The 26,052-nt window shown below is 42.7% G+C and overlaps 4 protein-coding genes and 1 long non-coding RNA gene across 6 annotated transcripts in view; 2 read left to right on the forward strand and 3 right to left on the reverse strand.

Annotated features, from left to right (window-relative positions):
- Positions 1-26,052, reverse strand: part of LOC149098655 (uncharacterized) — a 179,104-nt gene that overhangs the window by 143,363 nt on the left and 9,689 nt on the right. Inside the window, exons 2-7 of one of the 2 annotated variants that reach the window (XM_089278312.1) lie at positions 25,796-25,889; positions 23,224-23,493; positions 22,456-22,725; positions 21,390-21,461; positions 15,713-18,060; positions 1,061-10,384 (exon numbers count right to left, since the gene is read on the reverse strand). In XM_089278312.1, coding sequence (XP_089134438.1) covers positions 10,178-10,384; positions 15,713-18,060; positions 21,390-21,461; positions 22,456-22,725; positions 23,224-23,493; positions 25,796-25,859 — 3,231 coding nt within the window. In that variant the 5' untranslated portion in view covers positions 25,860-25,889 and the 3' untranslated portion in view covers positions 1,061-10,177. Of the gene's footprint in view, positions 1-1,060; positions 10,385-15,712; positions 18,061-21,389; positions 21,462-22,455; positions 22,726-23,223; positions 23,494-25,795; positions 25,890-26,052 lie in introns of those variants that run through there. The other variant, XM_089278310.1, reaches the window with a different exon arrangement.
- The window catches only part of LOC110040361 (uncharacterized), a 237,806-nt gene that overhangs the window by 12,102 nt on the left and 199,652 nt on the right, over positions 1-26,052 (forward strand). The gene's annotated exons all lie outside the window — the stretch shown is intronic.
- LOC149098666 (uncharacterized) lies at positions 1,061-3,440 on the reverse strand. Its single transcript, XM_089278329.1, has one exon. The coding sequence runs from the start codon at positions 3,438-3,440 to the stop codon at positions 3,120-3,122; it is 321 nt and encodes a 106-aa protein (XP_089134455.1). The 3' UTR covers positions 1,061-3,119.
- Positions 1,061-4,367, reverse strand: LOC149098665 (uncharacterized). The gene has a single exon (XM_089278323.1). It carries the CDS (start codon positions 4,365-4,367, stop codon positions 3,507-3,509), a length of 861 nt encoding a protein of 286 aa, XP_089134449.1. The 3' UTR covers positions 1,061-3,506.
- Positions 4,778-5,816, forward strand: LOC149098667 (uncharacterized). The gene has a single exon (XM_089278320.1). It carries the CDS (start codon positions 4,845-4,847, stop codon positions 5,814-5,816), a length of 972 nt encoding a protein of 323 aa, XP_089134446.1. The 5' UTR covers positions 4,778-4,844.

The following is a 26,052-nucleotide window of genomic DNA, read 5'->3' on the forward strand; positions in this document are numbered from 1 at the left end:
TGGCGTAAGCAGCTTGATAAACTTCGAGAGCTTTGTCGTGGCGCTTCTTTTCTGCAAGCGCAGCTTTGTCGCCCCCGCCAAGTGCCCTCGCCAGATAATTGCCGCCGATAAAAGCCGTGGCGTTCAACACGGCCCCGCCAATCATGATCGCGATGCTCGCCATGGTTATATATTAACGGAATCTTTTTTCAAATCACAACTCATTCCTGTTTCCTCGAATGGTACCAAGTTGTTTGCAATCCAGTCGAGAAGGCCTTCGGGTTCGTTCTTGTATTTTTCTTTGGCGTTTTGATACGCCTCGGCGGCTCGCTGTTGACAATCTTTCAAAAACACCGCAGCTTCTTTTTAATTCACGTTTTCCTCGATCCAGCCGAAGTTGAGAAGTGAGCGCTCGAAACGTGCAAGAAACTCATTGAGTGCTTCGTCGTAGCTCTTTCCATCTTCTCTCGCGGATCTCTCAACAACCTCGTGAACGTCAACTCTTGCAATGCTTGCCATTGCGCGATAATATAATAGACTTTTTTATTCAAAACGAAAAATTTCAAACGTTCACGGGGAGGATTTTCTGGTCCTCGAGGTAACTTTTGAGCCAAATGCTGCCAGACATGACAGCGGTGAACTTCACGTAATTCATCGGGCTGCTGCTGGGATCGGAAGTGAAATTCTCTTTCACAACCTTTTTTACGACCCAGCCGATGCCCGCGGCTAATCCCGTGAGAGTTGCGGCTTCAATGACGATCTTGACAAGCTTGTTGTCGGACATGGTGCTCGATATAAGTGAAGAATGAAAGTTTAAACCAAAATTAATTCTTCTTTCTGGGAATTCCAGGCAAAAGCTTTGTTTTGGTGATTCCGCACACAGCGCACTTCACTTTTAGCAGTCGCCTGTTGTTCTTTGTAGCAACAATTTTTGTCGTTCCTCGGACGTTCGGCGTCACTCGCCGGTCTTTCACGCAGTAGACTTCCATCTGAGTATATTTTTAAAAACTTTTCTCCAAACTGTGTGCATTTAATCTTCCTCCCCCCGCGGCTTCTTCTTCTCTTCTTATTTCTGATAGTCTTCTTCTTACTTCTTGGTCTATTTCTCTTTGTCTTTTTCTTTCTTCTGCACCCTTATCAGCAAACATTTCGTTGGTAAGTTGCTTCACCTTTTTGCAAGCTTTTGCAGTAAATTCGAACCATAATATCGAAATTCCGCCAATTGCGGCTGCATTGATGAGAGTATGAGCAATGTCAGACATCGTGATGTATATTACACGCAAAAGTTTAAATCATTTTTTTAAATGTATTTGGCCGTGTCGCGCGAGCAGGTTCTGGCTCAGGCGCGGGCTGCGACGCGAGCTCCGGCGTTTTGAATGTGCCGAACATGGACTTGAATTTGTCGAATGCGGACTTGGCCATTGCCTTGAGCTCTTCACGTGTGTAATAGAACCCGAGCATTGAGACGCCTATGCCGCCAATAGTAAGCCATTGGTTGGTGCTGGGCCAGCCGCTCTTTGGGCTTTCGCTCTTTGGGCTTTCACCTTCTGTAGTCGGGGCTGGCTCAGGGACCGCCGCTGTGGCGGCTTTCGCTTCCTTTTTTTCCGCGTGATAAGCCTCGGCCGCTTTCTTCTGTTCTTCCCGGGCCAGCCACGTTCTTTCGGCAACCATTTTTCCAGCGGCCACACGCTTGGGGCTTTTTATGCGCTGCGTGGTTGCAGTCGGAATTGTCGTTTTCTGTGTGATATCGGCTGCAGGTGCTGCCTTGGTCTCGGCCTGAGGCGCCGTGACGGCAGGTGCGCTTTCGGATTGTTCGGCAGACATTCTGAAGCGAACCGTATTATAAGCAAATGAAAAAAGTTTAATTGTTAACAATTTGTAGGCAAGCGCTCAGCAGTTGTTGACGAATGCTGGCCAGTTATTCTGCAGTCGCTGAGCCGGGTACCTCATCAACGCCCTCAAGCGGATAGCCGTTTTCATCACGAGAAGGATGGCTCTGCTCTGGCAACTGCCGACTATAATCAATATGTTTTGTGGTGATCATCGCCACGTTGGCCACAGCAAGAAACCGGCCGTACTTCAAATAAAGGTTGCCGGCCAGATTGGAGAGCTGTATGTTTAAGATGAAGTCGTTTCTGAGTTCTCTTTGATAAGCCTCGATGTCTTCGATGTTTACGACCATTCCGACCGCTTTGGTTGCAAAAAAAATGAAGCTGTCGATCAGGCTATCTGTTGTCTTCGAGCCCACGTACGCCTCGTAGCGTTTGGCGAATTTCTCGACCTCTTTGTCGCTCAGGCGCTTCACGTGCTCGTGGGTAAACTGCACCCTGATGGCCTCTTTGGCTTTGCCTGTGGACACGAGCACGGCCAGCTGCTCGCGAAGAGCAGGAATGTTGGGTCCAGGAGCGGTTGGAACAAGGCCACCTGCGGGACCACTCGACGGTTCGGGCTCGGTTTGAAGAAGGTTCATAACGTCTGCTAACGCGGCCTCTTCTCCAGCCATTGTGCAAGGCTATATGCAGCTTACATTTTTTTATTCAAATAACTTTACCCCGTAGGGGTGGCGAAGCGAGAACACAAGATAAGAGAACTTTCGCTCTTTCAGCTTTGAAACCAGACCTTTGTACTCATCCTGGGAGAGCTCGCCAGCGCAATCCTCGAATATGGCTTTCGTGGTCCTGGCCGAGGGGGTGTAAAAGAGAACGATCGCCGCCACGTTCTCCCTGAAGGAAGATGTTATGCTGGTCAACTTCTGGGTCAGCACCCACACGCTGATGCCCATATGGCGGGCAGAAAAGGCGAGATTCACCAGCTCGCCAGTGCGCCCTTTCACGTCTTTGGAGGCTGCGCAGTCGTCGAGGATTCTGAGCGTGTTGGTGCCCATGAAAAGCCATCTCACGAGCTGCAACCACCTTTCCACGTCGTGCTGCTCGCAGACAATCACATCCATTCTTGGATTGTTTTCGCCAAGCCGGTGGTAGGTCTTGTTGTGCGTGAACGTCGGGCAGATGAGCACGATGTGGTTGAACTTGAAGCGGAAAGGGCCATAGAGCTGGTCCACCACGAACCTCGATTTGCCTGAATTGGTCGGCCCCACGATGAGAGCGTTGAAGGGAATCTTGCTTGGGTCCATGTTATATTCAGTTCTGTACAGATTCCAGCTGTCTGTCCATAATGTTGAACTGGGAGTCGACGATGACAAATACGTGGCAGTTCACGTTGCCTGAGCCTTCGGCTTTCCTCTCGATTTCCAGCTGGACCCCGTCTGTACTGTTCACAATGCGCTTGCCACTTCCATGAATTTCTTGGTCCGCCATGGAGCGCATGTCAATCAGAAGCCCGAAATTATCTCCGGTGTAAAACTTTGTCGCGTCCATGTGCTTGTTTTTTTTGCCCTTCACGAAGAAGCGTTGGGCCTCTTCCCACATGTCCTTGCCTTTGACGCCGTTGTTGTAAAGCATGTTGGGCGAGCCGTTGATCGTGACGCTGACTTTCGTCAGATCCGGGAAGACGTATTTTTCTGAATCTCAGGCTTCGTCGGTATAAGGTTCTATGAACAGCAGCAGGATGGCTTTTAGCGACCTTTTTTGGGCGTCGATTTTGATGTTTTTCCTCGTGTCGGTGTCTTTTTTGAAGGTCACCACTTTGGAACGCATCACGTGGTCATAGACGAACTCTTTTCCGCTGGAGTAAACGCTATGCGCCTCGTCTGCCAGAGTCTTGCTGCGGATCATATCGTACTCGAGCTGGATGTTGGTCAGCTTGTATTTCAGCTGGGTTGTATCGGAGCCATTGACCACATGTGCAGCTCCATTAAGGGTTATTTCGAACGTGAGGTCTTTGTAAAGGGCCTGGGGGTAGAAAACGCCGTGATCGGTTAGGATCTGATGGTCCAGCCTGATCCGGTACTTGCTCCCGTACACCTCATTCAGCTTGTTTTCCGCGGCGACGCCCGAGACTTTCTTGTCTCCAGCGCCTGAGCGGATCTTGCATAAGTCCTCGCTCTGAATCCCTTCGAGGATCCTGTTGTCTCGCTCTTCCTGCGAAAGGAAAAGGTCATCAAAGATTTTGTAGATGCCATAGCCAACCGTGTCTCTCAGGGTGGTGCCTCCAAACTTCACGTGCAGCCTGTCAACGAGCGCTCGCGTGACATTCTGGACAAGGAAGTTGTTGGCGTGCCCTCCAGAAAGGTCGACGTTAAGGACAAGTGCTAGCGAGCCCGGCAACAGAACCTCGTTCACGTTCAGCATGGGCACTGAAACATACAGCGTATCGCCAGGTTTGGCTTCAGTGTGGGAAAAGGTGATTCGCTTGACCGCGCGCTCGGCCTGCATGCCGTGTAATGTTTTTTTGCTGTATGTTGCGTGAAGGTTCTCTGGAACTGACATTGTATAACGCTCCGGCGATTTTTTTCTAATTTGAAAATAAAAGGCTTGCAATATATTGCTATGGCGGAAGGCAGTGGCGAATTTGGTTACGAAGACCTGGAACTCGACAATCGGCTTGACCACGATGGTTCTGATGATGACGGGCAAGAGGTTAACACAACCGAACCTTTTGACCCCATCAGTGCATCCACTCCCTACCAACCTGGCACCCCCTACCACGGGGGTGAACAAATGGAAATGCCTACTATGTGGCACGAGCAGTCCGGCCTGCCTGACACTTCTTATGCCGAGACATCATTTTTTGGAGAAGGTATCCCTTTGCTTGAACCAGATTCGGAACGGGAATTTATCATAGACCGGTTAAAATAAGTATTTACCAACTTTAAAGAGAGTAGTTTTGCAATTATGAAAGGCACCAAAGGGAAAAACAAGGGTAAAATTGTTGCATTAGGTAATCGGGGAGGTGAGTACAAGATTATGAAAGATGACGGGACAGACTTCACGGAAAGGTTTTTAAAAATTGGGCCAAGAGCTGCAGATGTCATTGTAGAAGACCGGGATACCATCAGAGAAATGAAACAAAGACAAAAAGAGGCAGAGAAACAACTACAACAGGCGGAAAAACTCGCTTCGCAAAGAGAAGAAGAAAAGAAAGAAGTGGAGGTTCTGAGACGTAAAATCGAGCAAACTGATGCCAAGATTGATGCCATTCAGGATGAACAAGGTTCGAATCTTGAAAGTGAAGCAGAGCTGCGTAGGCTGAAAGAAGTGAAAAAGAACTATCAAAGCGATCTTGAAAACAAGAAAAAAGAATTGGACTGGCTTACGAAAAGAGCAAGAAACATAGAAAAAGAACAAGAAAGGGTCGACAGGCTCAGGGCCAGCATCGCAGAAAAAGAAAGTGAAACAAATGCCATGGAAGAAAGGCTCAACCAAACAAAACCGTTGGACGACCTGAAAGAGCAGGAAAGCGAGCTGCAGCGCCAAAACGCAGAAGACCAGGCAATCATCCAAAATGAGAATGCCTCGTCCTCCCAAAAAGAAGCCGCAGAAGGCAGAGTGGCAGAAAGAAACGAGGAGCTCGAGCGTTTGCAAACTCAGATCGCGGAAAGGGAAAGGGGGCGGCCTCTCTTGGAAAGGGTCAAGGAAATCTTCAAAAAATATGGCGTGACGTTGACCGCTATTCTTGTCGCCGCCGGGACCACAATTGGAGCTGTCATCGCGGTCCTCACCAGAGGTTTGAAAGCCACCGGCAAAGCTTTGGGAAATGGCCTCAAAGATATTGCCGCGAAACTCGGTTCTCTGCTGCCCGGGCCGATTGGCTCGATTGTGAGGTTCCTTTTCAAAGCCGCCGGCAAAGTCGTCGGGTTTCTGGCAGAGCACACCTGGCTGGTCATTCTTGCCGCGGTGGCCTTTTTGTTCGAAAAAAATTTTAAGAAGCAGCGTTAACTTACCGCCAAGCCATGAACAGCAAAGCAGATAATCCGACTACACCGACAATTACCGTCGTTTTGTTAATTTCGTGTTGCGGTGTTTTATCTGGAGTCTCGACCTCTATTTTTTCCGCAGGTGGCTGCGCTTGTTGAGTTTCGGCTGAAGATGGTTTTTTCAATTCGGCTGTTGTGGCTTTGTGTATCGGATTGGACGGATGGCTGTTGGGAGGGTTAATTTTTGACGGGCCGCCTGCCATGATTGTGAGCCCAGCTTTTTTTGTCTCCGGGTTTACCTTGTTGTTCACCCCCAGTTTCATCCCGGAGACTGCCTGTTTCAGTTTGTTGTTGTAACCGATCGTGCTTGCGGTGTTGATTATCATTTGCGCAGGCATGAGCTAGGCCAAGGGGGCTACTGCGAGATTGAGCCTGACCTTCGCTTGATCCACCGCGAGCTGGTACCTTTGCACGCTCTGTGCCAGGTCGGGCTGTCTGATCGCGTCTTCCATCAACACCAGGAACTCGCTCTGGGCTCCTCTCGCCCGGCCGCCTGAACCGAGAATGCTGCTGCGGACGTTGACTTGCGAGCCCAGAACGCAGTAAACGAAAGCCTCGATTGACTGGTTGATTCGTGCCAAGCCCGTCTGCGTCAAACCGTTCGCGGTGTTTGGCGCGAACCAGTCCGCTTGAGCATCAGAAGCGGCCCCCGGCTCGATGAAATAAATCAAGTCCCCATTTATAGCTTTGCCGCCTTCATCGCTGAATTTGTTCCATCCCGGGTATTTATAGTCAGTTTTCGACGCGCCCGCGCCAGACACGTAAACATAAATGCTTCCCAGACCGTGGTTTTTCCCGTGCGTGTAGCGGAAATCGCTCGAGGGGTCAATGCCAAACTCGCTGCATATCCTTTTGTACGAAGCGACGTGGTAATGATTATTGTATTGGTTGAAAGGCGGGTCTCCGGGCAAAGCGCTCATGCTCTGAATTCCTCCTAGCTGGTACAAAATGCGCCTGACCGTGAAGTATACGTGGAATTTGTAGAAAGCTCTTATCTGCGGGGGGAGATTCATCCCGCTGTCAAAGATTTCGCGAGAAACTCCGCACCCCAGTGTCGCGCAGAAAACCGCGAAGTTAAATTTCTATATATACGCAATGTCTTCGGCGAATCGGTTGCCACCAAGCGCGCCGCCTGCCGAGAATGAAAGAGGAATCTATCCAAGCCTTCCTGAAACGACAAATGCCGAGAATTTCCGGCTAACCGAGATAAGCAGAATTGAAAAAGAAATATCTGCTGAGGTCGAGCATTACAGGCTTGTGTTGAAAAAATATAAAAAAGCCCAGAAAGCGCTTCACTATTCCCTGGTTGGCCTTGGTGCCTTCACGGCAGTTCTGTCTTCTGGGGCTGTTGCAACATCACTCACTGGTGTTGGAATTCTTGTCAGCGCCCCTGTTGCCGGGATAGGAGCTTTATCTGGCGCGGTTTCCACTGGCCTGTCCGTTGTCAACAAGAAGCTTGAACGCAAGGTTAATAAACACTCGAGAATCCACTCTCTGGCTATCGTAAAACGTGGCTCGATAAACTGCTCTGTGTCACAGGCTCTTAATGACAATCGGGTTTCTGACACGGAGTTTCAACTGATCACTCGTGAAATGCAGAAATATCGCCACCTTAAAGAGACTTTACGCTTGAACTTCGCGCGAATACAAACAAATCCAATCCAGCCAGATATCGCAAAAATAAGAAACCAGGTTCGGGACCAGGTTCGGGAAGAATATAGAAAAAAACTTGCGGATTAAACAGCAGATTTGAACTAAATTTTGAGCAAAAAAACACAAAACTTTCTCTTAGTCTTATCAAAAACAGGTGATTGTGTTACACCACGTTACCTTCACGCATGACGTTGTGTGACTGGGTTACGTTACTGTCACGCGTGACGTTGCGTAACAGGTCACACAAAAAAGCAAAACCCTGTCGGGAGGTGCTCGTTGGCTGTTCTTTTGCCTAGCCCTTTTCGCGCCGCTGACAGGGCGGCTGTTCCGTTTTACCTCCGGACGAGGTTTGAGGTCCCGAGGGACCTCTGAGCACCTCCCAGTCTCCACTGGGCCGGGGCGGGTTCACCCCATACCCCTGACAAGCGCCTGTACGTGCCGTATTAGGAATCAGAGGTGGCCACCCTCACATCCCAAAGCACCATCATTTGCTTGCTGATATATAGTATAACTACTCAAGCTATATACATTGATCCTGTTGCCGAGCCTTTCACTTGTGGTGTGCTTCTCTGTCCTTTGCCTAAATTCGCAGGTTTTCACACATACGCATGCGCTTTTGGGTGGCGAGATGATGTCATGCACTTTTTGGTGGCGAGATGATGTCATGCTTGAGCTATATTTAGAGCTTGGCTGAATAAATTATATCCCAACAACAGTTCTGAAGGCCAAAATGCTTGTGCTGTTCCACGCTATTTGCTTTATTTTCACGGAACTTTCTACGCCCATTTGGCAGAAAGAGGTCAGACAGATAACATATCAAGTCGTTGAAGCCATGCGAGAAGCAGAGGAAACTTAAACAGGCTCGATCGAGGCCCTTGTTCAAGAATATTTCATGTTACGAGCGATCGAACGCTGCGATCGAATCTTGCTATTTTCTCGTTTCCTCCTGCTCGCTTCACTTCGGCAGCTTCTGTGGTGAAAAAATAACTTACAACGCGTTGGCTGGGCGTATTTTTTCGGTGAATTCTGTTCTGGTTCATCATTTTCGGCCCAAACAAAAAAATCTTGAGTTGTCCTCCATGTTTTTCTGTACTGCTCGGCCAGGGGGGCCTGGGGAATATTTGGTTCCAGTCTTTCTGATAAAAATGTCACGCAACTCGCAAAACTTTTGCTTCGAACGAAGGTTAGTCGCCGCCTTTTTCGCTAACGCTCCCTGCCAAAAAGGAACCACTCACCATCCCCGGAGCATACTTTTAAAAAATTCTTGTACTCAGGGGTGGCTTCTATTAACTCCATCGGCCGGCTTAGCGATACTTTATGAAGATTTCCCTCCCTTTTGAAACAGGGGAAACAACAACCTTCGAAAAAGCAGTCCGCATATTCAAAGCAAATAACCATCCGCAAAATCTGCTGCCTGTATTGGCAGAAAGGCAGTTTTGAAATATTTCTGTTAACCTTATCCCAACCTGGTTTTGGAATATGCTTGTGTACCTTATCCCAGCCCATTTCCTTTTTTTCCTTAATTTTTTTCGCGATGTACTCCTTGAGAATCATCTCAATAAGCTCTGGAGGGAGGTTTTGAATGGCCTCGGAAATTTGCACATAGGACGAATTTCTTTCGGCAGCCATGTCGGCTTCCTCTCTCTGTATTGGGCCGTAGAACATTTGCACGGCAGCCATGACGGCGTATACACTGAGCAAGCACTTCTCCAATAGGAAAATTTTTATGGCACATTTTTGAATATACAAGTGAAGGGCACTCCGCGCATATTGATTACAGACGTTGCAGCTTCGCTGGACCCGCTTTTTTGCTGTGCTGTGCGCCACACACATTTCTGGCACAGCACACACACGCATTTCTGGCACAGCATTTCTGGCACAGCACACACACACACACGCATTTCTGGCACAGCACACACATATATAATGAGGGTTCTGGTCACAAGCGAACACAACACAGTGCAAGCACAACGCAACTCCGAATCTCCAGATGAGGAGTTGCGTTGTGCTTGCACTGTGTTGTGTGAGTGCTGTGCCAGAACCCTCATTATATATGTGTGTCTGTAAGATAACTATTTTCATTTCTATTTTGATGTGACATCTCCCTGTGCTTACATTGTTTCGCGTCATCATGGTTTTCCTGTGTTAGATTACATTACTCAGTCTCAGTCCTACACGTCTTAGACACAGCGGTCAAATGAATGCCACTTCGGACTTCCGATTTTCATTGCCTTGAAATGTTCAAGTGTGTCTGAGAATCTCACATAAAATACGACACAGAACAAAAATATGAGACGACAAAACTGGTAGACAACAATTATCAAATTATGTGTGCACATTTGGCGTTCAAAGCGCTCGATTTCAGTAGTTTTTGCTTCAAAGTAAAGGATTTTAAAACAGATTGAGAGACTTTGCACTTGTCAGCGTCAGTTTTGGCGGGAATTGCGCACGCGCAGTACACTTGACCACTGTGCTAAGACATAACTGACATAAATGTACCCATACTACCTTAGGGTCTAGGTGTGTGGTCTTCTTACAGTTCGTGATGCTCTGCTCCTTTTGTTGATCACATGCCCATTTGCTCCGTTCCAGTCTCTTGCTGGTCCTCTTGTTCAGTCTCTTGTGCAGTTTATGTTAGCCTGTTGTTACAGCAACCGATAAAATCTGATTCTAATCACCAGGCCCCTGGTCGTCTTTTGATTCACTTGATGTCCCAGTCTCCGGCTTGTCTTCTGATTCACTTGATGTCTCAGTCTGCAGCTCGTCTTTTGATCCATACCAAAGTTTCAAGTAGAAGTCATATGTCCAGGAGTCCTCAGATGGCCAGGAGTCCTCAGATGGCCATTCATGTTCAGGTTTGGGGCTCCCATCACGCTCCTGTCATAAATCACAAAACATTGTCAAACACCATCGTCTCTATCCACACACACTAGCCATTAGTTGCTGACCAAAGCTTTGTGGGCTCAACAAAATCTGTACTCGTTCGCCCTTTTTTAGTTTTTTACATTAGGTAATTTCCAGAGAAAAATACTCTTCCCTCAAGACTGAAAAAAAAAGCCTATCAGCTTTTCGGTTGAAACGCTTTCTACAAAGTAAAGAATCCTTAATTTACATTTCCTTAAAAAGTGCTTCAGATTCAAATATTAATTATTGACATTTAGAGGTATGGCGGAGCCACACTGATTACATTAATATTATCATAAAAGTCAGCTAGATTTTCACATCCCTCACAAACTCTTGAAGACATTTTATTAAGTCCAGGCTTCTCACGGTGCGCCACATAATTATATTGAGTTATAGCTTATCAATCCCTTTCCCTAATTAGTGTTTACTTAAAGCTGCTATAACTACAAGTTATTTTCTAACAACCAATCCAACAGGAAAAGGATGTAGAGTTAATACGGCTGTTTGTTTGTCTCAAAAGGTTTTTGCCGCTGTTTAGTCGGAAGGGATTCAGATCAAAGTTAGTTCACGAAAGGCCAGAATAAAAAAAGCAAAATTCGGCGTAATATAGATATCCGCGACAGAAGATGCTTTCAGAACGTTTTGCAGTGTGAGGAGGATGTCTTTGGTCATCAAACCACACGGGTGAAGCGTACTATAATCGGAGTGGATTGGGAATTGTCTAACAAGATGCAAGCCACTATCTTTGTATTGCCTGCAAGCAATAAACTAAGTTGGAATTTATTTATCAGCCTTTTTAATAACTTTTGAATTAGGTGACTGAGATAATCTAAATGAGGCAGCTGATGAGACCGAGGACGAGGATTTTGTGTCACAGGGGAGGGTGGATGAGAGGGTCTTCAGTTCCACTTCCCGTTCATGAAGCAGCCTGTGTTCTTGAAGTGTGTGAATGTAGTAGCTGAACTTGTTTTCCTAAACGGAGTCAATTTAAGAAGATCAAAAATTGGTAAGCTATATTTTTGTTCTTTCGTTTAGAAAATGGAAAAGGTCAAAAACCTGATTTGACACTTAAAGGAACTGTCCTGACCTTGTCTAAAGTTCTAGATGCATTCAAGAAAGCCAGTCTCCTTCTCAGACCTTTTCAGCGTCAGTCCCACACTTTAAACAGTAGGGGTGAGGGAGGGGGGGTGGGTAGGGTGGTGCTGACCCCTTTTAAACATCTGCAAAGGAGAATAGAAGCGAGCCGTACTGGAACAAAAAGTCCTTCACCATCTGGATGTTGTGCCGTTGGCGAATTTCCCACACGCTGTTCTTTATTTTTCGGAAGAAAGTTGACGAGTCAGTGAAGACATCACTTCCAAAACAGACTTTCACAAATTTGCACTCTGTTATGTCACAGGCCTCAGTAATTGACTCGCGTGTCTATAAGAAGTTTCTTAGCATAAATAGATTTATTTCAGACACGTTCGTTGAAGACTTTTCTGGCGACAAAATGTTGACGAATCGGAAAAGAAGTCTGAAAAAGGCTTTAAAAAATTGGCATCTCTGTTACGCCATGGGCTCTGATACTTGTGCGTGGTTCAATTCTACTTGTTACCATCCCCCCCGGGAAACCCCTGGGACATGTGCCCTGGGGAATGCCCGGGGTAGGATGGTAACAGGTGGAATTGAACCTCGCATCGCATCGGCTCTTGTTTACGGTGGTCTTGTCCCGAGATTAGGGAGCCGGGCAAATCAAAAAAATTGCTTTGTGCTCGTGGTTTATCAAACGCAATGGCGACGCACCGCTTGCCGGACGTAGAGAGTTTTTCTGTAGGAAAGCCGCTAGTTTGTTTTGGCTTGATTGGAACAAAACAATCTTTCTAAATTAAAGCCCATATTTGAAGGTAAGTTTATTTAATAAAAATATAAAATCAAAAGTTATACATTATTACAGATCGACCACCTGTATATTGAGTACTATTTTTGTTAGTCTTCTGATCATATTCCACCTTATTTGTTTGAAGAAAGTCAGAGTTTTAGTAACAGCTTTTTCTCTTTGAAACATTATACATGACTCAGTATTATCTTTACTTTTTTGGATCGTCAATGTTGTATGGAATATAAATCAGTTCTTTTTTCAATAAATGGTATATAGTTTACTCAACGTAGTATCCTTCGTTCAGTTAACTCTAGAAAAGCGTTGCGTTCTTGACAAAACGTATGTTTTTGCTATTGCACAGAAACCAATATTGCCACCCTTACTGCACATACAGACATAGTTAAGGTAGATCTGAGTCCCGGGACGTTTTCGTGCCTAGGGACGGGGAATAAGCCGCTAAGTAATGTCTAATCCTACCCGGGGAATGCCCGGGGTAGGATGGTAACAGGTGGAATTGAACCTCGCATCGGCTCTTAGTGGATGTTTGAGGGCGCAGTGATGTGGAAAGAAAAAACACTGAAATACAAAGCAAAGGATTCCTTTCCAAAAGAGAAGTTTAAGAAAAGTGTAAGAGATATGATTAACTTACTAAATCTTGTCCATTACATCGTCGAAGCCAAGACAATTTGTTCACATTAAAAACATATGTCTGAAACACTGATTCCAAGAGTTGTGTTTCCTGTCCGCCCAGGATTGGCTCTTGGCGGATGTCCGAGTTCTCTTACAAAGTAAAATAAGCACCAGTAAAATTTCCGACGACTATCAGAACTTAAACGAGCGCTAGAACCACATTCGATGAGTGGTTCCTGTTCAAGCCACAGAAGGAAACCATGCGATTACATGTTACTTGATTCTATTTTTCAAAACTTGAAACAAGGTTTTACGCTTCATTTAAATGGCTTCCTTTGTACCTGATTTAGTTTTTCAAAGTGTGTTAGAACGTTTAGAACCTAATCGCTCGTGGCAATTCCTCTGAAAACCCCACTAACGCTTATTTTTATTTGCACTAAAACCAAACTTTTCCACCATGTGGTTCACTACAAGCGTGAGTAATTTACGACAACACTTAACTTTAACTACTTAATAACCAAGAGTGAGGTCTTTACGGGAAATTCTCAAACTGAGGCCTAGCCGTGTTGACCGAGCGATAGCGAGGTCAACAAGGTAGGCTGAGGTTTGAGATTTTCCCGTACCAACCCAACGGTCGAGGTTATTAAGTTGTTTATTATATGGCTCATGAATTAAAGAAAAGAAAAAATTATTCGAACGGATGTCGTCAATTTACATCCGGCGATGCGCGTGTTTACCGATTCATTCATCGTCTCAAACCCAGGGCAAAACTATGGCTGGTTTTCAGTGTGACGCCATCAAAAACAAAAATCGTAACCATTCAATAAATTAAGAAGAGAAGCTGAGATATGAAAGATGACTGATATATAAAGAACCTTGCAAAATTTTTAAGTCTGTGCGGTTTTCTATCCGCGCGTTACTCGGAAAAGTGTTTCACTCAAATTTATGGAGCTTTGTATGGTGTCGCCATGTTTGTGCCCCTCGGAGGGACACAAACATGGCGGCGGTAAAGTAACAGAAACATCTGTCATTGAGTTTTGCCATTGAAACGAAACGTTACTACTGACTAGCTCCGATACATTGAAATTAATACTTTGTCTAGAGAAAGAACTGTTTAGTTAGTAAAAACTTGAGCAATAACTCATCCTTTGACTTACTCGAAAGCCTTATCGAGCCGCCATTTTAATGTCACGCAACGCATTAACTTGGAAATTCCGACGTGCTCCATTACCTAATGAGGAACCCTGTCAGGCTTAAACGTTGCAAAACGTCAAGTTATGAGAGGGTCTTGCATCTGATGAAACTAAAACTTCACAAGGATTGGTAATTTCTTATTTTGGAAATTGATGACGTCACATGAAAACCGGCAACACAGTCAGTGAACTTAACCACTGTATTACGTCTTCCGTTAAAAGTACACATTTCTTAACGGGAAAAATGATTGTCCCAGCCTCAAAAAGGTATTTTAGTATCGTGGTGCCACAACTTGATGGGGGAGTTTTTCCGACTTTTGTGGCGAAACGTCAACGTTTATAGAAAAGACAGAAAGCGCTTCAAAATAGTGCAAACAAATGGTCTTTCGGTGAAAGAAAATACTAATGCTTCAGAATGCACTGCTCAGAATAACTCGATCTTCACATTCGCTTTCGACAACATATCTTCGCCTTCTTCATTCTGGGATTTATAGATGAACTTTTCAAGCCTTCTGAACGTCTGAAACTTCCTGCAGTTATCAGAAACACTGCTACCGACCGAAACCGCCCGATTGTGTACATCTGATGATCCTGGAAGCTGATTTACACTTGCTTGTGTTAAAACGAGGGAATCTATTCGATGAGAACTGTGACGGAGTTCAATATTTCGGTAATTGCTGTGACTAAGATGATAACTTATAAGTTTCTTCGTGGTGCATGTTCTGCTCAGGATGCATGACAGATCTGCCGATGGTGTTTTTCCCTTAGTGATTTCGGCAAACTTTGATTGTTTTTCACTAGTGCCCGCCGAGGTTACCGGCTGGTAAGTCAAAAACGACTTCTATATAAATTTTATAAAGGAAAAATCTACACTTTTAGCTCATCGGAATTAAATTTACTTTCTCTGACTGTTTTTAATCGGCTTTCATCGTTTCAATGCGCTTGAATTTTCAGAGCTGCGCTCTCCCTAATTTGCATAATCCGCAATCGGCCCGTGAGCATTACGGCTGCATAATGCCACTCAGATCTCGCTCTTAGGCAATCAGAGCGCACGTTATATCGGCCACAAGCCAAAGCCATATAATAATAAATATTAATACACTTTATAACTTTAAATAAAGCTTGCACAAGAAGCAGCTGCCAGAAAATAAATGTATTTCTAATGTGGTGTCCGTCATGAAATGTAGTTTCGGGATGAATATGAAACCGATAAATGACTTTAACTCTAACTCCCTTAAATGCCATGGAGAATGAAAAATTGCCGAGAAATGCGCAATAGAGTCTCAGAGGACAAGCGATACCAGTGCTAAGCAGTGTACCAGCAAAACAAACAGGTTTACAGCAGAGCCATGAGAAAGTACGCATATAAACTAAAATAGATATTGCATCCCTATATTACATGAAATATTAACGCTTTCATCAGAAAAACTAATTTGGACTGATTTATAGCACTTTTTATCCGAAAAACTTTGCCCTCGTCTTTTAATTTTTAAACTTAACACTTGTTCGGCAAAACAAGGAAACAAAACATATTGCAATTGCCAAATCAATATCTCGACAACATCAGTATTACGGTAAACAGCTGAGACGAATGCTAACAAAAATCACAAAACTTACATGGTAAGATGACACCAACTTCGTGATCTTGGTCTGACGCACAGCTTCACTCAAATCATTCACTTGTTTCTTTGTCATCTTAACACCATAAAGGTACAGCGTGTCCAGGTGAGGAACACAGCTGAGATGTCGCGTGACATCACTTACTCCTTCACCAAGAGGGTTACATGACAAGTTGAGACGAGACAAGTTAGGAGCCTGGTGCAGAGATCTGGCGATGACAGTAGCAGGCTTGGCTGTCAAATTGATAGTGGTAATTGATAACGAATCAAGTGTGCTTGTAAAGTTAATACGTGAGACCAGGGTGTCCACCAACACAGGATCAGTAGCACGCAGTGAAATACCATGAATGAGTACATATCGTGGAGATGTCACAAAAGATAGAACGTCAATAAGCGTCTCGATCTCTTGCCTTTCTTCAACCCAGACATGAATTCTCCAGACACAGGAGAGACAATGTTGAGTAGTCTGAGTATCAGCAGTGCTGTTCTCAGTCAAACACAAAGCGCTACTGTCGTCTTGTTCATTTGATTGGTCATCAACTGGCTTCTTCCTCTGAGATGATTCTGGCGATGACATGAGCTCCCTAAGCATTTCAGTGGGAAATGAAGAGTCTAGCCAAATTTGAGCAATATAAAGGTATGTCTTCCCTTCTTCTTTCTTCAGAAAAATATCATCTACGTTTGGTAATGGATACTTCTCTAGGAAATCCGAAGCTTTCTTTTCGCCCGAATAGCTGGCAATAACTGCAGTGAGGTCTTCTAGTACGCTGATTAGGTCTCGACGGTTTTGCTCTGTACGTAGGCTGACAGAGAAGAAGATAAAGGCGGGCGCCGCAGCAGACCTGAACATGTGCTCATTGGCAACGCTATGCAACTGGTCAGAATCAATTAATAAAACACCACCAACGTAAGCCAAAAATGTAGGATAGAGATCACACCTCCTGTCGGATGCGCATGAGAAAAAGCTACGTGAGATAAGGGTTAGAAACTGATTGTTAGACAAGTCGTCAATACAAGGTATGTCGGTGAAGCTGTACTCTGTCAGGCCTTCCTTCTTTCCTACGATCCCCAGATGACTTAGAATGGCGCATGCCGCATCTGCTGACAGCTCACAGGCAAATCTAAGAACTTCAATCATCTTGACAATCTTTTCAAATGAGTCAACTTCGGACAAACAGGTTTTACTTTCTTTTAACAACTCCTCCTTGAGATAGGAAGCAGCAAGGTACTCCTGTACTGATTTATGAATGAAATGAACATGTTGCTCGCGTTTCAAAAATGTTGCAGCATTGACGACATGAAACAACCCGACTTTGATTAATTTCTCACTCAAAATGCTGTCAGGCAGTTTGCTAAAAGGAAAAGAAAGAACATTTTGCAAAAGTGCGTCAAAGGCAAGCTTGCCTAGTCCACAAAGCTCTACATTGTAGGCGTCTATACCTTCCTCTTGCTTTGCTTTTGCATCTTTTGCGATAGTGTGGAGGATCAAAGTTTCAATGAAATTTTGGCAAATGTGAGCCCGTGATTTTGGCAGTTCCTTAAAGTGGTTTTCCTTCCAGACTGTACAGAGCATCAACAAAAGAAGTGGGATTTCAGCCAAGTCGTTCAAATCTCTTTCACGTAAGTAGGTTACAAACTCTTCAACTCTTTCCTCATCACCCAGGAACTTGCTCGCAAACGCTCTGACTTGATCGTCACTTTTGAAACCGTTTATTTCAAATTGAACGCGGCTGTGGTATCTTAACTCGCCAGCTTTCTCTTTTCGGGTTGTAATAATCACGTGGATATTACCCAGTTGCTTGCCCTCCCAAATGTCACGGACCGGTGATTGTTCTCCAGAACAGAAGTACTCATCATAGCCATCCAAAATCAGTAACACCTTTTCCTGATTACGAAGTATGTATTCATAGAAATCATCAACCACTTCATCACCAGCCAGCAGTTTGGAAGCCCTTAGAAAATCACGGATACCTTTCAACTCACACACATCTCGCAACTTAATCAGCAGCACAACATCAAATTTCTTTAAGATTTCTTTTCTTTGCTGCGACCAGTCGAAAGCAGTCTTTTTGGAAAATGTGGTTTTTCCAATGCCTGGCCGTCCATACACCAGAAGTCGCTTTGGATTAGGGTGATGCTTGTCGCCCTTGAATATGTCGGTGTAGTCTTCAAGTTGTTCTTGTGTCACTCCACTGGGTTTCCTGTCATCCCTGACCCACGATAACGTTGTGTAGAGATCATCAATATGAATGGCAGAGCTTTCGTCCCATGGGATGATTTTCACCTTGCTCATGGTGTCATATATGGACTGCAGCTCTTGTTGGCACTTTTCAAGGGTGAAGGGTTCTGTGAGAACGAGAAACGAATCCGGCAGTTAAAACACAGGGAGTATAAATATTCTCTCGAATCTCTAAATTTCGCAGCTTCCACGAAACCAAACAAACACAGGACGAAGTCGAAAGATTTTTTTACAACTTAAAACATTTGTTTTCGAATATTTTAAGGACAGTCGGAGAATTTAAGCGTCGATTCCAAAGTTTTTTTCTCAAATAGCAAAATAGCTTTTCTGAACATGATCGTACTGTTTTCCTAATCCCAAACGCGTCACCCAGCGCGCTCTCGCTCTCTCCTCCCTCTCCCACAGGTTTTTTGACAGGAAAAATCTCTAAAATCCCTTCCCCGGCTGGCAGTTTTTCTTGCGCGTCCTAAGTCACCTAATCTCCGCACAGAAACAAAATGTCGAGAGATAATACCTGAAGCGTTTTAGCGAGATTACGCGATAACAATTGAGAGTAGGGGAAGAATTTTGAAAAGATTTGTCATGTCAAAAAACATGTGCGGGAGATGGAGGGGAGCTCAAGCGCGCGCTTGAGTAACTACGGGTAGTTTGTATGGTTAGCAGACAGATCTAGTAAAGGTTATGCTGCTTCAAGCGAGGAACCACAGCACACGGATAAGGGGTTGCTAACGACACTATATCGTGCTTGTGTACATACTGTAATGGTCCCTAACCGCACCTTAGAAGGAAAAATGGCAAAAACTCCGAGTAAAAAAAGGGATGACTGAAGTTTTTGTTCCTGTGGATCGGAGGCGTGATAACTTACTATGGCATCTCAACCATGGGATTGTTACGGGTTGCCAAGGTATATGATATTAAAGGTTTTATAAATAACCCGAATCTTTCAAGAAATGTCACAAGAGGGCTAACATTCAAGAACAGAACTGTGGGCAAATTTATAGAGAGGCATAATACAAGGGTAAAAGAGCTGTCAGAGTTGTTGTAGTGTGCAGGTAGTTTGCATGGTTAGCAGGCAGATGAAGGAATGGTTATGCTTCTGTAAGGGAGGACATTAAAGCGCACGGATGAAAGGTTGACCCTTAACAACAGATAGTCGCTGATGAGGACACTACTTCGTGGTTGTGTACATTAAAGTGGCTGGTGCCAGTCCCAAGCGCGCGTTAGAATGAAAAATTAAGAAAGCTCCGAATAAAAGGGATGAAGTTTTTGTTCCTGTTGATCGGAGGCGTGTTACCTTCCTTTGGCATCTCCTGCATGGAATTATTAAGGGTTGGTAAAATACATGACATCACAGGCTTTTAAATAGCCCGAATTTTAATTGCCATCAATGGAATCCGCTTATATTTTATTTATTTTTTTCTCTTTCCAGTTACATGACTTAGCAAATATCGTTGTAGTTTGAAAAAATAGACTGGACCAAAAATGGAAGAGACATGGCAAAGAGCTAATGTATGGAAGTCATAGAGCCTAAAAAATGATGTTTAGAAATTTCCCATGACAGTGAGAAATGAAAAGGAAATTGCAGAGTTCAGAACAAACGCTAAACTAAACTTTTGCCATGCCGTGTAAAAAGAGAAAAAAAAATGACACTAAAGGTGAAGAAATCGAATTTACCAATTGCCAAACCTTATTCAGGGTATCGATAAACAGAATACCACTATTCATCTTCCTTTGGTTTTTGGCCTTTTTCGGTCTCTTTTGTGTGTTTTTTTGCCTATAAGCTCCTTTTGTTCCCGTAGGGAAAGTTTTCAACGAATAGACAGAGTAGTTTTTTACTAATGGTTTAAAACGGGTCATTTTTGTGCTTAGATTACGACAGGAAAAAAAAAATCGTAGATGTATTGTGGGTATCTCTGGTAAAATGTGTCCCATCATGCCTGTTTAGGTTTGCCTTGTGACACGTTTTCCCAGTTCCTTCGATAATCATCAAAAACATCTTCTGACGTGTATGGTTGCCTATGGGTGCCCTGGCAATTTTTGCATAATTTCTTTATTTTTGGTTGTTTTTCCCAATTGAGTTTCTTATTCTGAAAGTAGATATTTTCCTCTCTTTTATTTTTTATCTATATTACTGTAAATCCTCGAATTAGCGCCCGGGGCGCTCATTTCAAATTTAGAAGAAGACCGAGAGCGCTTATTTAAGGAGTAGGGGGCTTATTTAATTTTTCCCAAATCGTGGCCTGACATGATCATTTTTTTGATACATCATCTGCGCGTAAACAACAACATAAGCTGTTTATTGACATAAAAAGCTTCAGTTAAAATCGCGGCGCCGTCAGTACTTAACGTGTTCAACGTGTTCACTTAACGTGTTTACAAACTGAAACAATGTAGCAATACTACATGACGAAAACTATACATCCTTTGTTGTGTCATTATTCGTCCACAAAATGGGGGAAGGGGAGGGGGCGCTTATTTTAAATTACAGCTGATAAGAGGGGTGCTTATTCGAAGGGGGCGCTTATTCGAGGGGGGGAGACGCTAATTCGAGGATTTACGGTATTTCAATTTAACCTAAAATAAAAGTATATGGTATAACAAAAACAAACAAAAAGCAGACAAACAGACAAACAAACAAGAATATACCATTTGGCCTTGGAGTGCCATAGCCCACAGTGCATTTCACGAGCACACCAGCAATTAAGGATGCCATTTTGTACACAAGGGCCATGACACTCCTAAGCCACAAGCTTTGTTTTTACTATACCGGCGGTAAAAAAAGAAAACCCTGTGCTTTGTTTTAGGCTAAACTGAAAAAAATATATAAAAATGTAATATAATATAATTCTTTTGACATTAAAGACGAATAAACAACTGAAAAACAACAACAGATAATTAAGAAATTACCCAGAATACAATCATCATGCCAAAGCTGATGGTGTCTCAAGTGACACAAAATCCATTCTTCCTCAAAGCCAGTTTGATTGGTTAGGAGTCAATGGGTTAATGAGCCTCAGCAACTTTTAAACCAGCTGTTTGATTGGTTAATTTTTTTCTGTTGACGTTTGAGATATGGAATGTAACAAAATGAATATTTCAAAGCCTGCTTTCAAGGGTGCAAGAGACAGTTTCATGTTTAAAGAGCTTATAAGTTTTTAGCTGATACTAAGGAGTGAAAACATGGAGAATTTCAGCCTGGCTAGATAGGGGGAAGAGGAGATAAGATTTAAGCGTGGCTTCTTAAACAAATTCTCTTGAAATGGAGTTAATGATAACAATATTTACATGTACATGGAGAAAGTGTCAGTCAGGACTGAAAGTTCCAATTGACTTTCATCGCAAAGCTGAAGTTAAATTCCATCACAAAGAACAGCATCACAGCATGACAGTGGGCTTCAGCACGCCATACAACTACAATTATCGCTAACAACAGTACCTGCAAACCTGGGTTGTTTAGCATCTGGATGGTTACTTGAACGTGGCAACTCTCTCTTCCCAGCTGGTATGTCTGCAAGGAAAACACATTGTCAAATTTGACTGTGCTGGTAAAAATGATACACAACAGTGAACTACGCTTTATAGAAATAACACGATATCACTGTAGTGGTTCTTTAATTATGGATAGCCACAGAAAAACAGTAGATTTTGTATCAGGGAAATAACTCTTATTAGTGAAGTTCTCTTTTTTGGAAAGTTTATTCAATTAATTTAATTAAAACAAACAAAATAGAATATTATTTTTTTAAATCAAATATTCAACTTACAAGAGAGCTCTACCCCCAAACAGTATTTAGTTTCTCTGTTCTTGTTTTTTGTGGCAATATTATCAGAATTTTGTCTCCAAATTGTTTGGTTAGTTCAATAGAAGCTCAACCTAATTTATACTATTTTTGGGCTTGAAAATGCAGGTGACCATTTGCAAAGTCTATATTTCTTTATTTATATTTAATTTCTACCACTTGCCACTCAGTCTACATGTAAAAAGGGTTAAAAGATTAACCTACAAGCTGTAGGTGAGCAAAGTTTCTTCATGTTTTTGCACTGGATAAGTACCTAAAACTGACATTAAATTTTGTCCCTAAGCCTCTAGAGTGCATAGCAATCCTGTGTGAGCTTGTTTAGATTTTCACAATTTCACCGGGGGTGCTCCCAGAACTCCTAGAGGAAATACCGTTACCTTTAGGGTCCCTCCTTAGCTAAATCTGTACCTATGGGGCTGATGTCATAGCAGTAACCAAAACACCTTGATTTACATCATTTAGGGTTTTCTCACAATGACATTTTTTCCATCTCAATATATTTGCCACAATACAATAGTTTTTACTTAAATATGTGATTTAAAGAATGCAATGTTCCTTAATCCAGGGCTGTCACTTATTTTTCAAGTAGGCAGGGAAATGAAAAAAAATAGCTGGGGTTGGGGTCTGCCTACTTCACAAATTACTGACTGCCCTGGGTCAAGATGTTGTACTGTAAGAAAGTGAATCATGTAGTTTCCTTACAACAAAATTCTTTGGCCAGGTTATTCAGCCCAACTCTACTATGACACAAGGCCTCGAAGAGTTCATGATAAGGTGTAGCTGAAGTTGTTGTATTTCTCCAGCGAAATAACATCCGAAATGGTTTATCTTCTGCATTTGCAGCTATTCCTTCCAATACATCATGAGGAATGCCAAGGCGAATTCCGAGTCTCTTCCACACTGCACCAATCTGTAATGCCAAATCATCTAGTTCAATGTCACTAGGTGTGCCTTTTTTAAAAGCATCTATACCTGAAAGAGGAGAAGCTTGCAGTTAACCAATGATGGAATTTTAACACATAATAATCCAAGTGATAAAAACATCATCTACAGAGATCACCATTTGGCTGAAAAACAAGGAAAAGATATTTCTTCACAGATTTCCTTAAAGGTCGCCTTTACATATAAAAAAGCAAACACATTTTATAAACTTAAGATCTAGAAACTATGTGGTAAATGGTAGTTAGGTAACATTAAAATGACTTCTGGATGTTTTTAATAAACCAAATCCTCACAACAGCACTTTTAGTTTCCCTTTTAGTTTCACATTTGCCACAATACAATAGTTTTTACTTAAATAGATGATTTAAAGAATACAATGTTCCTTAATTCAGGGCTGTCACTTATTTTTCAAGTAGGCAGGGAAATGAAAAAAATAGCTGGGGTTGGGGTCTGCCTACTTCACAAATTACTGACTGCCCTGGTTCAAGACATTGTACTGTAAGAGAGTGAATCATGTAGTTTCCTTACAGCAAAACTCTTTGGCCAAGTTATTCAGCCCAACTCTACTATGAGACAAGGCCTCGAAGAGTTCATGATAAGGTGTAGCTGAAGTTGTTGTATTTCTCCAGCGAAGTAACATCTGAAATGGTTTATCTTCTGCATTTGCAGCTATTCCTTCCAATACATCATGAGAAATGTCAAGGCGAATTCCAAGTCTTTTCCACACTGCACTAATCTGTAATGCCAAATCATCTAGTTCAATGTCACTAGGTTTGCCTTTTTTAAAAGCATCTGTATCTGAAAGAGGAGAAGCTTGCAGTTAACCAATGATGGAATTTTAATACATAACTATAATGTAGTGGTAATCAAAGATTATGAGTGCATTCGACACTGTCACTGTCATATGTATACCTTAAATGATTTAACTAGCTGACTTTCAACCTCTGTCTATTGCTAAAGACAACATTTTTCACGAACAACCGAGGTTTCACACAGACAGATATATCATAGTATCAAGGTCCATGCAAGTGAAGAGGTCCCCTGTATGGACTACGATGGCCGATTGTTCAAAATGTTGCGTGACGGTGCCAGTTTCCGTAGACTCGCAAAAATAGTAGGCCTTCAAAATTTCATGTTTTGACGTAAACTCAGCATGAATTCAAAACAATGACCTGAGACTACAGGGGACCACAACGACATAATCATTTACATTCATGTAAAATAAATAAACTGTTATTCACTAGGCTGTTTAACTAGCTGAACATTCTTCCTAGGTGTTTGTTTACGTACCAACATTCTCTAGTTAAATGCACGGCTTCTGTTTCCATTCATTTAACCCGCTATAACAAGCCAGACAACTCAGTAAGGTGGTTCTATAACCACCAATCATGGCCATCTGCCACGCTACACAACTCAGTAAGTTAAAGTAATATATTTTGCGCACAGAAATCAAAGCCAGCAAAGTGAAATGACACATTTCATCCATCAATTTATTCTGCACGAAGCATTGTTGGTTTTTGGTTGAAGCATAGTTAAGTATGGTCGAAGACAAGACAGTAGACAACAGGCAGCCGAACTGCACCTTTGTGTTTGTCCCAAAAGTCGTACTTATTTCGTGAAGACATTGATAAATCTTAGCTTCATAGTCATTTAACGCCATAACTCTAACTTCAAACTTCAAATACGCAACTTGCTGGTAACAGCAGATAAACACATGGAGATGCGACAAGTACATGGAGACGCGACGAGCATGGACATGATGTCATTTGCCCCTAAAGAATTTTTTTTTGGGGGTGGGGGGGGGGGCAAATTGGTATCCCCTACTAGATAGATAGATACACCGGTCTCGAATTTTTATGCATTACGCGATTAGAACTACGTTCTGTCGAACGCAATAATCCAAGTGATAAAAACATCATCTACACTGTATCCTTCAGTGAGACATGAAACGATAATGCTGCTCAATACCATGTGTCAAACAAGCTTCAACTGATAAGATATTATCTTTGTAAACAAAATTAAATTTCCTGCTCGTTTAATCCTTTTCCCAAACAAATTTTTCTTTTCCAGAATTGGTGTACGAAGTGAAAGAAAGTAACTGGCAGATTTCCATATTTTTGAATAACATAAGGTCCTTTTCCCAGATTAGGACCATGTGGAAAAAGAAGATCTTAGTAATTGGGCTATTCATTTTTCCAAGATAATTAGCCTTGAATCTGACAAACACAAATGCTGGCATCAGCATTTTTTTTAAAAAGAAGGAAAAGATAATATTCTTAACAGATTTCCTTAGAATTTTCCTTTACATACAGTCAAGAAAACAGAAAAACAAACACATTTAAAAAGATCTTTAAACTATGTGGTAAATGGTAGTTTAAACAAAAAACAACTTCTGGTATGTCTTTAATAAACCAAATCGTCGCAACAGTGCTCATTTAGCGTCCCTAACAGCTCTCCTCTGGTTTAGCAAAAATACAGTCTAAATAGCTAAAATCCTTGCAACCAGAATCTATATCACATGTTCAATAGCCTTGCCACTTGACCATTTCGAAACATAAAATGTAGTGGTAACCACACGTTTTTAAAAGTTAAACGTGTAATTATGTTGTTTTTATCTTTTCTTCGAAAACTTTTTCAGTGCCAATTACATGTACATTACTTCTTGTTATCTCTCCAGTAGGTCAAACAATTGCATCACTTGCACTTGTTTTGCATGACATGTTTACAGTTGGAAGCCATCATCAGTTAGTGGTTAGCGATATTCTGCTATTCTGGTATTCCTGGTTTCAGTACCAGTTCATTAACCTTGATTTGATCACAGTCGGAAAATTTTACTTTCAATAGTCACACGCTTGATAGCGTAGTACGTTGATTAAAAATAATTGTGTCGGTTTCAACCCAAACATGCACATGGCATGTAATGATGACTTGTATGATGTGCAGAATGAGTGTGCACTGATAATAGTAAGCACCATCCTTTATTATATATTAATAATTATCATCTAGTATTAAAAAAAGTAATCAAGATGTTCAGCTGACTGTCTTGCACTGGGTTCAAGATGTAAATTATCTATGGTTCAACAAAATACCTAATAAATACCTTGGATCTGGGATTGGGATTCTTGGTTTGAACTGCGTCCCCCATTATTTTCCGCTGCTGACATTGTGACAAACTGGAGCACTTAGAGACTTCCCTACAAACAAAGTACAAACAAACAAAACTCAATGACTACAGAAACAACAAAAGTAACCAAGTCACTTAATATTGTACTTATATTCCCTTGGAGTGAATAACAACAGTCAGTTTACTTTTTAAAGTCATACATGTACATGTAAACATTAGTGCTAATGGCCCCT

Source organism: Orbicella faveolata, unplaced genomic scaffold, assembly GCF_042242905.1.
Source record: "Orbicella faveolata isolate gen_17 unplaced genomic scaffold, um_ofav_v1 contig_46, whole genome shotgun sequence".
Lineage (NCBI taxonomy): Eukaryota > Metazoa > Cnidaria > Anthozoa > Scleractinia > Merulinidae > Orbicella > Orbicella faveolata.

What these genes read in the sequence shown, in the direction of transcription:
- LOC149098666 (XM_089278329.1), bottom strand. Translation starts at nt 3,440, where the DNA reads ATGCTTTACAACAACGGCGTCAAAGGCAAGGACATGTGGGAAGAGGCC.
- LOC149098665 (XM_089278323.1), bottom strand. Translation starts at nt 4,367, where the DNA reads ATGTCAGTTCCAGAGAACCTTCACGCAACATACAGCAAAAAAACATTA.
- LOC149098667 (XM_089278320.1), top strand. Translation starts at nt 4,845, where the DNA reads ATGAAAGATGACGGGACAGACTTCACGGAAAGGTTTTTAAAAATTGGG.